General features: G+C 35.0%; 1 protein-coding gene across 1 annotated transcript in view; it reads right to left on the bottom strand.

Annotated features, from left to right (window-relative positions):
- Nucleotides 1-16,396, bottom strand: part of PCDH15 (protocadherin related 15) — a 965,496-nt gene that overhangs the window by 471,237 nt on the left and 477,863 nt on the right. The window contains exon 7 of the mRNA XM_064374141.1: nt 8,459-8,569. Coding sequence (XP_064230211.1) covers nt 8,459-8,569 — 111 coding nt within the window. The remainder of the gene's footprint in view (nt 1-8,458; nt 8,570-16,396) is intronic.

Here is a 16,396-nt window from a genome sequence, read left to right on the forward strand (position 1 = left end):
GCTACAGGGAGCTGGGGAGGGGATATGCAAAGCAACTGCATGAGTGGTGCCAACTCTTTAGAGTAATTAGAATGTTTGCGGAACTGGATAGAGGTGGTGGTTGCACAATACTGTGAATGTACCAAATGCATTGGTCACTTTAAAATAGTTAAGCTTATTTTATGTTAATTTATGTTAAATAATTTTAAAAAGTAATTATACTAAAAGACTGCTATTTTATTTTATTTTGTTCACAAAATGTCTTCCTTTGTGACAGTTCCCAGCATTAATATTTGCCTTCCAATTACAAAAACAGAATCCCTTTTTCTAAAGCATGGATAATAGTGCATTTCGGTTAAGCTCATTACCGATCTGGTTGCTCAAAAAAAAGTTGTAAAGCAATGCTTGAGGGTAAAGTTTGAGGAAGCACAAATTTCCATTGGTGGAATTTTGTAAGTACAACCATGTCTAGAATGTAGTAACTTTATGATTCCAGTAGTCTTCGATGTTTTGATACAGTATAAGATAGACTGTGATAACACCATAGCTTAAAAAAACAAAATTTTATATTTTCAAAGTTTTGGGACCCACTGAGATCCCCAGAGTCACTATAGAGATGATTTAAAACTAAAGACATTTGAGACTCAACAAACACAAAGAAGTCTTTTCTGAGCTTCTTTTATGTCACTAAAAGCAGGTATTTGTGAGAGTGAGGCTGCCATCAATTCCCTTGCCCAAGAAATTTTATGAAAATGAAGAAAAAAACAAGGAAGTCTATTCTTACCTACATAAACATGATCACAAGCTATTTTAATCTCCCCTTGGTTCTCCTGGAAAACTATTTTTATTTCCCTTACAAGACTCTTCCCCTCGTTATGTTAAATATATACACCTTCTTCTTTACAACCTCTAGGCCAGTTGAAAAGTAGAGTAGGAGCAATATGACACATGTGAGGTAATTTTGGTGGTTCACAAATGAACTTTCTAAATTATTCTTAAAATGTATGAATTTTGAACATGCAGAAAAATCTTAATTTAAAACTAATGTATAGGTCTATTTTAAATTTTAGAAAAAAAAAGCAACTAGCTCATCAAACTTGCCACTTTTTAAATACTGATAGATCGTTTATTTAATTGGGTTATAGCTATGTCTACAATATATGAATTAATGGATAAATTACGTAATGATTTGTTGAGTGGGCATATCCTGAGTAGCTTCAAAGGGGCAGACTCCAGTACCGTTTCTGACAGTTTTAATAAAATGATGAGGACATGTTTCCTTATACCATTATTAAGATAATCACTTAGTACTGAAAATTAGTAATGTTAATATGACCTCATAAAGATTAGGTTATATTTTCACATGTATTGCCCTTTTTGTTGCATCATCCAGTGTTTTAAACCCTTAAGTCATTTTATCTTCCATATTTCTAAAGTTATATTAAAGTTTAAGAACAAAAACAACTCTTTTAATTTATATATATGTGAAAACTGAAAGCTTCCTTAATAGGGCTGATGAACTTTTGTTACATTTATTAGTGGTTTTACATTTTTCCTCAACAACATAATTAATACAAGTTAATAAAATGGCATATTTAATATGTATTTTTAAATTTGCTTTTGGCATCAGAGATACTTTTTGAAAAAAATTTTTGAAAAAAATTTTTATTTACTTTTTTTTACAAATGAGAATCTCACTATGTTGCCCACATAGACTTCAACTCCTGGGCTCAAATAATCCTCCTACCTAAGCCTCCTGAGTAGCTAGGACTATATATAGGTATGTCCCTGGCTTTAACCTACCATTTAAGAGAATGATTGCTTAAGATGAAGTTAGGTTTTAAAAGATTGAATTATATAAAGTTAATTTATAAAAATATTAAATAGATAATAAATATTTTATGAGATATATGAATGTAGCATGCATATGTAAACACACACATATATGCATGTATGTGTATACATATATATATATATATATGCCAGAGGCAGTATTTCTACCATTCCATGTCACTCAGCCTTCTCCTTTATATGTCATCACCAAATCACTATAATAGACAAATCTGAATTTTTTTTTACTTTATGTTTTCTTTCAGGCTTTCAGCATCAAATCTCTCATTATCTACTTCTTTGGGTCATTGCCACTACTCCATAGACTAGATACTGGTGTATTAAACATAGCGTATTTACCAGAAGTATATACCAAAATATGTGATGGAAGTTTGTTCTTATATTGGGGAAAGACATTGCTTACAAGTGTTTATTAAGAAAATTTGTATTTTCAAGTGAGAAATAAAAATAATCCAAGCAAAACTATCATGGCAGAGATGTAGCAACAAAATCTAAGAACAGTTTCCACACGTGAGAATTCTCCCATAATTTAACACCAACACATATTACACAGGAAAAGATATAAAAATATGTCTCATGCACACTCAGAACTTGTGAGCCCATGATGGTAATGCTAATTCATGATGCTCTTCTCTCAGTTTGCAATCAGGATGGATCTTAATATATCCATTAAAAAAAATCCTTTGGCACTTGAGATAAAAACAAAACAAACAAACAAACAAAACCAACCTACTCTTGGATCTTTATAGTAATACAGTACTGCTCAAGTTTGTTCTGAGTAAATGAAAAGACATTCTAAATTGTGGGTGGTAAAGAATAAAAATTAACTATTTCTATAAATATTTTATATAATTGTGTTTTATGTGACAATCTGATAGAAACTAAAATCTAGAAAGATACCTGTTTCTTTCCCATTTTCATCTACATTTCTCTTTTCTTTTTTTAAAAAATAATATATTTTAATTATTTAAAAATAAGAGAATATTACATTAATTTAGGAAACTGTGATTCTAACTGACAAACGAGAATATCTTTTTAAAAGGTAAAGTTCGATGACTGCTCTGAACAGAATTGTGCCCCCCACAACCCCGAGCTAGAAAATCTAGAGTAAACTGATATATTTCTGGAAATGCATAATGTTCCAAAATTGAATCAGAAAGCTACTGAAAGAAACCCTGAATAGACAAATATCAAGTTGTGATATTAAATTAGTAATAAAAAAACTTACCAACCAATAAAAACCCTGGACCAGATGGACACACAGCTGAATTCTACCAGATATTCAAAAATCGACTCAACATGAAATAAAGATTTAAATATAATACCTCAAGCTATAAAAATCCTAGAATAAAATCTATTAAATACTATTCTTGACACTGGCTTTAGCAAGGATTTCATAATAATGATATTCTGAAAAGCAATTGCAACAAAAACAAAAACTGACAAGTGGCACCTGAACTGAAGAGCTTCTGCACACTGAAAGAAACTATCAATACATGAAACAGAAAATGGAAAGAATGGGAGAAGATGTATGCAAATTATGCATCCGACAAAGGTCTAATACTCAGAATCTATAAGGAACTTAAATCATTCAACAAGCAAAAACCAAATAACCCCATTAAAATAAGGGCAAGGAACATGAACAGACTCTTCCCAAAAGAAGACATATATGAAGCCAACGAACATATGAAAATTGCTTATCAGCATTTATCATCAGGGAAATGCAAAATAAAACCATAATGAGATGTTACCTCATACCAGTTAGAACGGCCATTATTAAAAAGTCAAAAAATTACATATACTGGTGAGGCTGCAGAGAAAAGGAAATGGTTATACACTGTTGGTGGGCATGTAAATTATTTCAGCCACTGTAGAAAGCAGTTTGAAGATTTCTCAAACAATTTAAAACCAAGCTCCCATTCAATCCAGCAATCCCAATTACTGGATATACAATCAAAGAAAAATAGTTCATTCTACCGAATAGACATACGCATGCAGACGTTAATTGCCATGCTATTACAACACCAAAAACATGGGATCAATCTAGGTGCCTATCAACAGTGGACTGGATAAAGAAAATGTGGTGCATATACACTATGGAATACTACAAAGCCACAGAAAAGAATAAAATTGTGTCCTTTTGAAACAACATGAATCAAGCTGGAGGCCATAATCCAAGTCAATTAATGCAGGAACAGAAAACCAAACACTACATGATATCAGTTTTCAATGGAAGCTAAACAATGAGTGCCCAGGAAAAGAAGCATGGGAACAATAGACTGTGAACTACTATGGCAGGAAGACGGGATGGTTCAGAAAACTACCCACTGAGTACTACACTGACTACGTCAGTGCAATACACCCATGTAACAAACCTGCATAGGTACTCCCTGTGTTTAAAATACAAGTTGAGGAAAAAAATCATGTTTCTATGAACATTAACCAAAAGGAAGTGGGATATTCTATTCTCTTGAAAACAATTTTTCTTTGAGACTTTTGCCTAATATTTCTTAATATTTATGCAAACCAGCAGACAGGATAGTATCGTTTATATTCCCAAATACGTATGTATCTTTAGTAGTCAAACACTCTATAAATATTAGTTTCCATAAACCATCACCTGCTATCCTTCCGTTTCACTCTCACTCCTCAGAAAATGCTCAAGAAACTTGCAGAGTTTAAACAATGGGGTTACAATTAACATTAACCTCGCACATCAGTAGGAAGCAGAACTGAGGGAAGGTCAGAGTGGGGGTTATTTCTGACAAGTTGCTTACAAAGGTTGAAATATAAAATATAGAAAATGAATTTTACATATACAAACATGTACATTTATAATACTTATATATTTTATTTGAATATTTCAGTCCATAAAGATAAAAAATTGAGCTAATAAAGAAATAGTAATATTATAATTTTAGGAATTACATCTTGTTAGGAAAGATAGCTAGCATCCCTTCACAAATGGGATCTAATTAAACTAAAGACATTCTGCACAGCAAAATAAACTATTGTCAGAATAAACAGGCAACCAAGAGAATGGGAGAAAAATTTGCCATCTATACATCTGACAAAGGGCTAATATTCAGAATCTACAAAGAATTTAAATTTACAAAAAAAATCATCAAAAAGTGGACAAAGGATATGAACAAACACTTCTTTAGACATTTATGCAGTTAACAAACAGGGAAAAAAGCTCATCATCACTGGTCATTAGAGAAATGCAAATCAAAACCACAATGAGATACCATCTCAGGCCAGTTAGAATGGCGATCATTAAAAAGTCAGGAAACAACTGATGCTAGAGAGGATGTGGATAAATAGGAACACTTTTACACTATTGAGTGGGGGTGTAAATTAGTTCAACCATTGTGGAAGACCGTGTGGCAATTCCTTAAGGATCTAGAACCAGAAAACCAGAAATACCATTGAACCCAGCAATCCATTACTCGGTATGTATCCAAAGAATTATAAATCATTCTATTATAAAGATGCAGGCACATGTGTTTACTGTGGCACTTTTCACAATAGGAAAGACTTGGAACCAACCCAAATGCCCATCAATGATAGACTGGATAAAGAAAATGTGACATATATACACCATAGAACACTATGCAGCCACAAAAAATGATGAGTTCATGTCCTTTGCGTGGGCATGGATGAAGCTGGAAGCTATCATCCCTGGCAAACTAACACAGGAAGAGTAAACTAAACGTCCATGTTCTTATTTATAAGTGGTAGTTGAACAATGAGAACACCTGGACCCAGGGAAGGGAACATCACACACCAGTGCCTGCAAGGGGGTGGAGGGCTAGGGGAGGGATAGAATTAGGAGGAATACTTAATGTAGATGACAGGCTTATGGGTGCAGCAAGCCACCATGGCACATGTATACCTATGTAACAAAACTGCACATTCTGCACATGTACCCCAGAACTTAAAGTATTAAAAAAAAAACCAAAAAATCTTCTATATTTAACATTTACATTTTGTACTGTATGACTTAAATTTATAATAAAAACTATTATTGCATTTAAATTCAAATCTTCATTTGACTTCTTCCTAATGCTATTCCTTTCTTTCTTTCTTTTTTTCTGCCACCTTTGGGATAAACTTTCTTTTGATGATTTACATATGTACTTCTCTTTTATAATTTCATCCCTGATATGCTAAAAACTAATCACTCCCTCAGTTATAAGTAGACCATCATGTTGGATAGAAATTGTTCCAGATGTCTTTATAAATATTTTAAACTAGACACCAATTCAGAATCTTTCACCTTGCATTTCTTTTAAAAATTAGCTCTTTTTAATTGCATAAGAAACTAGCTTATGAATACATTCCATAGGACTCTGAGGTTTTCAATACCCATTACTAAATTGCATTCTAGCCTGAGCAAGAAAGCAATACTCCCATTCTCTCTCCCTCTTTCTTTTCCTTCTCCCTCCTCCCCATTCTCTCTCTCTCTTTCTCTTCCTTTTTCCTCCTTCCTATTCTCTCTCTCTTTCTGAAAAAAAAAAAAATATATATATATATATATACACATACACACACATACATATATATATTATATATACTATGTATAATTATAATATATAAATTTCTAAAGACTGAAGAAATATAAATAAAAGCTTATAAACTTAACTTCAAAAATTAGATGTATATGTCTACCTATATATTTCTATCTACATATGCCTAATTATGTATCTATCTACCTATCTAGCTATACACATACACATTCTGTTTCAGGTAATATAGCTCTAAGAAAGGCAAGAAAATGACAAGTTCGTGACACATTTTTTCACATTAACTTCTTCAGAACAACTAATTGAGGTTATTTTCCTTTTACCATCCCCTGTTATCTTTCTGTTCTGCTATGCAAGTAAGATTACAACACGTAGGAATCATCAAAGGCACAGGATGGCTTTGAGTTTAGCTGCTTTAAAAGAGAAGACTATTATTTTAGAGCAGTTTTAGGTTTATTGAAAAATTAAGAGGAGAGTACATACACTCATGCCCCCACACATGCATATCATCCCCCTTATCAACATCCCTAATCAAAGTTGTACATTGGTTACAATCAATAAATCTACATTGAACAATGATAATCACCAAAGTTCATCCACTAAAGATCATTCATTCTCGGTGCTGTATATTCCATGGGAGTGGACAAATGTATAATGACATCTATCCAATTTTATGGTTTCATCTAGAGTATTTTCACTGACCTAAAAATATTGATCCTTCTATTAATCCCTTTCTTTACCAGCATATCCCTGGCATCCACTGATCTTTATACTATTTACTAGTTTTGTCTTTACCAGAATGTTATATATTGGAATCATCCAGTATTAGCCTTTTCTTAATAGCTTATTTTGCTTATTAATATCCATTTAAGTTTTCTCCATACTTTTTATATCTTGATAGCTCATTTCTTAACCGTTATTTCAAAAACATAAGACTGTCACTTAATATGGGACTTTTTCTATGATCTCCCCTTTTAATGTTTTTCTCAAGTGGTACTCCCATTCTTCTTGGTAAGAAAAGAAAAACGTTTTTAGTTTATCAATGTGCCCAGTCTCACGATATGAACCACACGTAGTATAATTCAGAAGTAAATACCACATTCCATTTTGACACATACGGACTTTCTCAGCTTTCCTTCCTATCATGCTGACTCAGGTGATACAAGTCTGGAAGGAGATGTTAGGTGGGAGAGAACTCTGAATAGAGTGTCTTCTCAGATCAAAGAAGGAAGAAGCAATAAACATAGAATAAAATCCTAGTTTTGCTATCCTTTCCACCTGCTGCATTCAGACTTGAAATACTGTTGTGACACTTATGGCCATGGTATACAACTAGCTCCCAGTTGATAAGGCATTGAGAAAATAAGCACATTTCAGAGAACAGAGAAGTATAAGGATGGAAAGAAGCTAAGTTCCTGATGATATAATTGAACTGTCAAACCAAACACTGAGCCACATAATTCTAGAAATTTTATTGAACTTCCACTAATAATAACTATAATAAATGTCTGTGTTTTATAAGCAATTGTGTTTTAGATGTTCTGTTATTGTTGTCTACATACATTAGCATAAACTTCAGTTATGGGCATATTAGCTGATATCTAGTGAACAATTACTCAACTAGTGAATGCCATGAGGAAAACACAACCAATTAGGCAACGACTCTTTGCCTTTGTTGTATCTTAGAGTCCCCTGAGGAGCTAACTAAATATGCAGATATTCCACTTCCATCATCTGAGATTTTTATTCAGAACATCTGATGTAGGGTCCAGAAATATGTATATTTAATATGTACCCAAGGTGATTCTGCTGCAGCTATTTGCTGGATCCTACTTTGAAAATTATTTCAGAATAGGCTAAAAATATTGGATTGCGGGTAATACATAAGAATAATTTAGAGGTCAAAGAATACAGTGAATGAAAATACCTATTCTATCCCTTTCCCCATCTAAAAGAATATTATATATAACTACCACTAAGGTAGGAGTGCCCTGATGAAGAAGTGAATGACACAGATCTCTCCAAGAGTATCTGATACATTTTGGATGAGTCTTTTACTTCATCATTTCACAGAAGAAGTTTAAAAGGAATTGAATACTCACATTAGCTTGGATTATGACAAAGTAGCGAGTCTTGTCTTCATAGTTGAGCCTCTTCCGTAACACTACATTTCCAGTCAACATTAGGGGAATTTCAAAGGTGTCATTGGATGTCTGCAAATATTAAAGATACAGACTTCAGATTATTTGAATATAAGATGAATTAATAACTCAATATTTTGTATTAATCCTTTGAAAGTTAGAGATTATATGCTTACCATATAAATATGAAAATAGAATGACTATAAGCTTCAGAGTCCATACTGTTATCATTTCCAAACATTTAATTTGTTCAATAGGTTTCCCCAGAGTTCTTTGGTACTAATAACCAGAAAATTTGTTTCTTGGCATAGTTTTTAATATATTATTAGTATTATTCATAAACAGTCTTGGAATGGTTCTAAATCAAAGTCCAGGTATCTGAAAATCTTTCTTGTTACCATATTACCTCTTCACTGTATTTTATAACACCAAAGCATTCAAACACTGAACTTTCATTTCTGTATAATATCAATTGTCAACACTGATATCCATTCTGTATTTTAAGTATTTTCAGGCATTAAATACAAACGCTCGCAGTCATGAGTCACTTAACAATGAGGTACATTCTGAGAAATGTGTTGTTAGGAGGTTTTGTCATTGTCTTAACATTATAAAGTGTAGTTTCGCAAACCTAAAACGGGCAGTCTACTACATACTAGAACATATGATTTAGCCCATGACTCCTAGGCTACAAACCTGTATAGCATGTCACTATACTGAATGCTATAGGCAACTCTACCACAATGGCCAGTATTTTCTCTGTAAATGTAATCTAAACATAGAAAAGGTACAGTAGAAACATGTTATAATTTTATGAGACCGCCATTTGCTATGTGGTATGTCACTGACAAAATGTCATTATGCAGAGCATGACTGCATAAACTTGAATCAGTTTGCTATTGTGAAAAAAAAAGTCCAGGTTATACATCATTTTGTTTTCTTTTAGGCCACACAACTTCTGCCTATTAGTTATTTACCTTGCCTAGGGTTGAGTTTTTTCCTGGTAACATGGAGATCATAATGGCAATACTACTGCTCTGGTATAATCAGCCCTCAGTGTTAATGTAGTCACACCTTAAGGGAGTATAATTTACAAGATAAATCTCTTATTCTCAAGAAGAGCTTATGCCACTTTTGCATTTTAGTGCCATTTTGAAAAATGATAAAATTATTTCTAGATAGGGACAATAAATCAGAGTTTTGGTCACTGAAACTTTTTTGTGGTTGTTTAGTTGTCTTGTGTATTTGTGCTTGTGACTTTTGTGGTGGGAATCACATTGGGTGAAATACTTAGTTTAGATCTGCATTAGATGGCTGCAAATGGAAGAGGAGGAGAAAGGGAAGTAAAGAAAAATGAAGGGAAAGGGCAAGAGGAAGGAGAAGAGATAGGAAAATGGAGGAAGAAAAAAAATTGTGTGTGTGTGAGAGAGAGAATCAGAGAGAGAGGACAAGAAAGTGTGTTTACACCCTCAACTTAGTTTAAGTGTAATCTTCAAAGTCACATAAGAAGTGAAAGTCAATGAAATAAAGTGCTGATTCAAATCCCCCAACTTAGGCTCACTCAATGAAATGTGTGTAGTTTAGCCTTTTATTTCCAGAGTTGTGATCTGTCTCTTTTCTTTCTTTCTCTGTCTATCTTTCTCCCTGGGATGCAATAAAGACTCACATACACTGTATATTTTGCAGAATTAATTGGTATTTTTAAATGATTCATTCTGTGCTGCTCATGTAATGGGCTTTACAAATCATTTTTAGATGCAGTCATTTAAAAGTAACAATTTAAAATATAAATAGAGAAAATGTAAAATGAACACCACAATTAAAAACAGACATTTGACATGTTCCTTAAATTTTGCCTATTAGACATTTCTTATACCTAAGAGTAGGGCTGGCAATTATGACAGAGAAGTGTAAAAATGATTCAATCTAAATATATAAGTTGTTTATGGGCAAAACCTTAGTTAATAATTGCTATTTACACTGTTGAACCCATCCTAATGTGTTGCTGTGAGGTTATTACCTTTTAGTGATTCAATAATATAGAAACATATGTCAGTTTCCAGTATAAATATGGAAGATACTGTGATCTCACCAAAAACCTACCTTATATCTGGACTCAGAACCCCAAATTAGCTCAGATATCGTGACTTTGTGCCTCAGAGGAGGCTACGTCTTTAAATGAGGTAAGTCTTAAAAAGACTAGTTTAAAAACAGTAATTTCACACTTTTTTTACCAGGAATTGTTTTGCAAATGTTTGTGTGATTTTGAGTAATGAAAAAATATTATCTTAATTGCAAAGATAGAGACAAGAAAAGAATCCCTTTTCAGGTTATAGAAGCTTCCATCAGGATATAAAACTTAGAACTTCAGCAGCCACTTGGCGACTGTTAATGAAATTAATTAAGGAGAAATAGCTAACATGCTAGTGATAGCAGAGAGTAAAACAAAAATATCCTGGAACCGTGTTGCCTTTGAGTTGCTGAGAAAATCTTGATATTATCCCATCTTTGAAAAACTTATTATGATAAATAATGAATTATTTTTTTGTTTAAATCATCTGTAGTTTAGCTTTTTCATAATTTTTTGCTAAATTTTCTGCAGCCGAAAGCACTTTGATACATGATTATTCCTGCCTCTATGACTTTACACTGTAGGCCTCTTTCTTCTCCAAACAGGTCATGGCTCTTCACACCTGATATTTGCTCTTATTTTTCTCATGTTTAAGTATCCCATCACTCATTTCTCTGTATACTAAACTTTGCAAACTCAGTGAAACCTTTTAAATCTAATTTACATTTAAGTCTTTGATGTGATCTTACATTATTGTTTTCAAAAAATACTTATTTGGGATCTTCTGTTTTGCTTCACAGAGTCCTCAAGGGTCTCAGTCTGTGATGTAGAAATATCGATCCTTATATCTCTAGCTAAGCAACTTAATGAATCTTCGCAGTACATTTTTTTGTTTTTGATAATTTTCATTGGATGTTTGTAGAATTATCACAAATAATGGTTATTAGTGACTTTACTGATCTTCAGAGCACTTTCAATTGCACTAAATTTTTATCAGCTAAATCTATGCTTTAGCGATTTTATAGATTCTTACATTTTCTTTCTTTCTTTCTTTCTTTTTTAACTTATTTGAGACATATGGAGTCTTGCTCTGTCACCCAGGCTGGAGTGCAGTGTCATGATCTCAGCTCACTGAAACCTCTGCCTTTTGGGTTCAAGCAATTCTCCTGCCTCAGACTCTGAGTAGCTGGGATTACAAACATGTGCCACCACACCTGGCTAATTTTTTTATTTTTAGTAGAGATGGGGTTTCACCACGTTGTCCAGTCTGGTCTCGAACTCCTGACCTCAAATGATCCACCCACATTGCCTTCCAAAGTGCTGGGATTACAGGTATGAGCCACTGCACCCAGCCTAGATATTCATTTTATTAGGTGTTTCATAAATACTTGTATTCTATAAAACATAAGGATATACTTTATACAATCATGCTTCTGAAATGTTGCATATGGAAAGCCACTATATTGAAATTAATTAAACAACTATTGAGTATTCATTCTTTCTCTAAAACACAGAATAATAATCAAGAAAATTAGAAGCAAAATGTACATATCTCTTTATGATAGTCTTTATCATTCCTCTAGTAAAAAAAAATACTGGATTAGATCAACACTAAGTAAAGGCCTTGCTTTAATGATATTTCTAAAGTGTTTACTTAAAAGTTTAAAAAAAAGCTAAATCGAGCAAGGAAAAAAAGATTTTTTATAAATACATAATAAAGCAATGAAAAAATAAAAAAAAATACTAAGAACATTCTCAAAGCTCAGAATGCATAAGGATCATAGGCATGAGGAATTTTGATTGTAGATTTCTACCATCCATTCCCCCAAATTCCAGAAATTCTCAGGAATCAGCATTTTTGACAAACCTACCAGGTGATTCTGATGCAGATGATTCAGGTTTTACTTTGAGAAATAGTTGTACTACATAAGTCTAAGAGTGGCTGCACCCTCTCTCCTTGCTCATTATTTTTCTCTTCTTTCATTCTTAGAGTTTTGTTCCACCAACGAAGCAGAAAAGTCTGGGAACAGAGCAATTCCCATTTTCTTAAGTTACCTTATATTTCTAAAGCCAGGCCATTGCCCCCTTTCTGATAGTTTTGGACACTTCTCTTTAAACACAAACTGACATTGGTTTCTTTGGGTGATGAGAATTTAAGTCCTGGCTACCTGCAGTGTATGAATGAGAGAAATCCAATTACGGCTAAATGATTTAATACCCACAGGCCCCAAACACCTGGCCTCCATTAAGAAAGGTCCACTCACAACTTTCTGACAGTTCAGTGACAATTGTCAAATAATGGACAATTCTCCATTTAGTAAAATGACTGTATAAGGCAATTTAAGCAATTTATCACTATTAGAAATATGGGAAATAGGGGTAGGAGACAGTTGTAATGCCCACGCCACATATATTCACATTCAATAATGGAGGCAGAAGGAATATTGATGCCCTAGCAAACTCTGTGTTTCCCAAGATGATTCCAACCCCCTAAATCCCCTTTACTAATATGTGTGAAGAGGGGTTTCTACCAGTTTAAATGGCAGCTCTCTGCAAGGAGGTGTTGAGTCCTACAGTTAAAGATGCTTTAGAAATGGAATACGGGGTTATTAGTGCTATTACTTCTCAGCTGATAGATTTGGTCATTCATCATTTTTAGGAAAGGAAAAACTCTTTTAGTCTTTCACACCTATAAGTATTGTTTGTAATACTCTCTTTTCAGTTGTGATGACTAGAAATTCAGTTCAAAAGAAGAAAATTTTTAAAGTATACACACACACACACACACACACACACACACACACACACACAGAGTTTCTGGTGACCTAAAGACAGAGTCTTAGTACAAATGTGCCTCAATGGACCTGTAAATTGAGAAGTGGTGGAAATTTAGATAACTGGGATTTTCTCTTTGTCTCTAAGAAGCTGTAAATTCTCTTACTATTTTTTGACACTTTTTTTTTTTTGAAATCTCTCACCCAGCAATCCCATTACTGGGCATATATCCAAAGGATTATAAATCGTTCTACTATAAGGACCCATGCACACAAATGTTCATTGCAGCACAGTTTACAATAGCAAAGACCTGGAACCAACCCAAATGCCCATCGATGATAGACTGGACAGGGAAAATGTGGCACATATACACCATGGAATATTATGCAGCCATCAAAAACGATGAGTTTGCATCCTTTGTAGGGACATAGATGAACCTGGAAACCATCATTCTCAGCAAACTGACACAAGAACAGAAAATCAAACACCGCATGTTCTCACTCATAGGCAGGTGTTGAATAATGAGAACACATGGACACAGGGAGGGGAGCACTACACACTGGGGTCTGGGGGGAAACAGGGGAGGGACAGCAGGGAGTGGGGAGTTGGGGAGAGATAGCATGGGGAGAAATGCCAGATATAGGTAATGGGGAGGAAGGCAGCACATCACACTGCCATGTGTGTACCTATGCAACAATCTTGCGTGTTCTTCACACGTACCCCAAAACCTAAAATGCAATTAAAAAAGAGAAAAAAAATAAATCTCTCCGCTTATCTCTGCCTCTTTTTCTGTGCCTCTTTCTTCTCTCTTCAGGTTTCCCCCATTTGCTCACATTGAATATAACTGTGAGTCCCTGTTTTAGTTCCAATAAACAGCATCAACTTTGCCCTTATCAGTCTTTAGTCAGCCTTAAGCTTGTCTGATTAAGCTCAGGCTACTGTGCCATCAGCTGCTGAACATTCTATGTTGCCTGTCATTGTTTGTGTGCCTTCCCTAATTTAATTGCTTGAAGTAGAAGGTGGAGGACTAAGCAGGGTTACACAATTTTTGTCCACCCAAGAGAAACTGCGATTTGAGTAGGCAACACTAACTTTGCTTTTAAGAGAAAGTACCAACACTCTGATCATTTTTTCTGCTTCATACTGTTAAACATGTTCCTAATTGATGGACAAAATGGACTCCCTATGACTAACTGAAGTAAGTTAATACAAAACCAGGTGGCCATGCCTAGGTGATGAAGTAGTCACATACTCTGTATTCTCAAAAAGATGTCAAAGCATCACAGGATCTTTTCTACAATTGATGTGGTTGAGGTGCATCTCCACCCAAATCTCATTTGAATTGTAGGTTTCATAATTCCCATATGTTGTGGGAGCGACCTGGTGTGTGATAATGGAATCATGGCATTTCCCCTTTCCTGTTTTTGTGGTAGTGAATAAATATCATGAGATCTGACGCTTTTATAAGGGGAAATCACTTTCCCTCCACTCTCAATTCTCTCTTAGTCTTCTTCCATGTAAGACATGACTTTCACCTTCCACCATAATTGTGAGGCCTCCCCAGGCATGTGGAACTGTGAGTCCATGAAACCTCTTTTTCTGTATACATTACCCAGTCTCAAGTATGTCTTTATCAGGTATGTCTAAATGTGAAAACAGACTAACATAGTAAATTGGTACTGGTAGTGTGAGGTCCTGCTGTAAAGAGATCTGAAAATGTGGAGGTAACTCTGGAAGTAGGTAACAGGAGAGGTTAGAACAGTTTAGAGGGCTTAGAAGAAGACAGGAAAAGGTGGGAATGTTTGGAAGAGACTTGTTTATTGGCTTTGATCAAGATGCTGATAATGATATGGATGATGAAATCCATGCTAAGGTGGTGTCAGGTGGAGATGATGAACTTGTTGGGAACAGGAGCAAAGGTGGCTCTTGCTATGACATAAATTTCTAAGTAGCAAAGCATTCAAGATGTGACTTGAATGCTATTAAAAGCATTCAGTTTTAAAAGTGAGACAAGCATAAAAGTTCAGAAAATTTGCAGCCTGATGATGCAATGGAAAAGAAACACCTATTTTCTGAGGAGAAAGACAATGGGGGAGACATTTGTGGCATCCCCTCCCATCATAGGCCAGGTGGCCCAGGAGAAAAAAATAGTTTCATGGGCCAGGTCCAGGACCCCCTTCCATGTGCAGCCTAGGAACTTGGTGCCTTGCATCCCAGCTGCTCCAGGCATAGCTATAAGCAGCCAAGATATATCTCAGGCCATGGCTTCAGAGGGTACAAGCCCCAAGCCTTGGCATCTTTCACATGGTGTTGAGCGTGTGGGTTCACAGAAGTCAAGAATTGAGGTTTGGGAACATCCACCTAGATTTCCAAGTATCTGTGGAAATGCCTGGATGTCCAGGCAAAAGTTTGCTGCAGGGTCAGGGCCCTCATTGAGAAGCTCTGCTAGGGTAGTGTGAAAGGGAAGTGTGGGGTTGAAGCCCCCACAAAGAGTTGCCACTGGCTTATTGTCTAGTGAAGCTGTGAGAAGAGAGCCACTGTCCCCTGGACCCCAGAATGTAGATTTACTGACAGTTTGCACTGCATGCCTGAAAAACATGAAGACACTCAATGCCAAACTGTGAAAACAGCCAGGAGGGAGGCTGTACCCTACAAAGCCACAGGGGTAGAGCTGCCCAAGACCATGGGAATCCACCTCTTGCATCAGCATGACCTGGATATGAGACATTGTGTCAAAGAAAATCATTTTGGTGCTTTAAGATTTGACTGACCACTGGAATTCGGACTTGCATGGGGCCTTTAGCCCCTTTGTTTTTGCCAATTTTTCTTATTTGGAATGAGTATATATATCCAATGCCTATACCCCCATTGTATTTAGGGAGTAACTAACTTGCTTTTGATTTTACAGGTTCGTAGGTGGAAGGAACTTGCTTTGTCTCAGATGAGACTTTGGACTGTGAGCTTTTGAGTTAATACTGAAATGAGTTAAGAATTTGAGGGACTGTTGGTATGGCATGATTGCTTTTAAAATGTGAAGACATGAGATTTGAGAG

The sequence above is a fragment of the Aotus nancymaae genome, unplaced genomic scaffold (assembly GCF_030222135.1).
Source record: "Aotus nancymaae isolate 86718 unplaced genomic scaffold, 86718_ANA_hifiasm-v0.15.2.pri h1tg000010l, whole genome shotgun sequence".
Lineage (NCBI taxonomy): Eukaryota > Metazoa > Chordata > Mammalia > Primates > Aotidae > Aotus > Aotus nancymaae.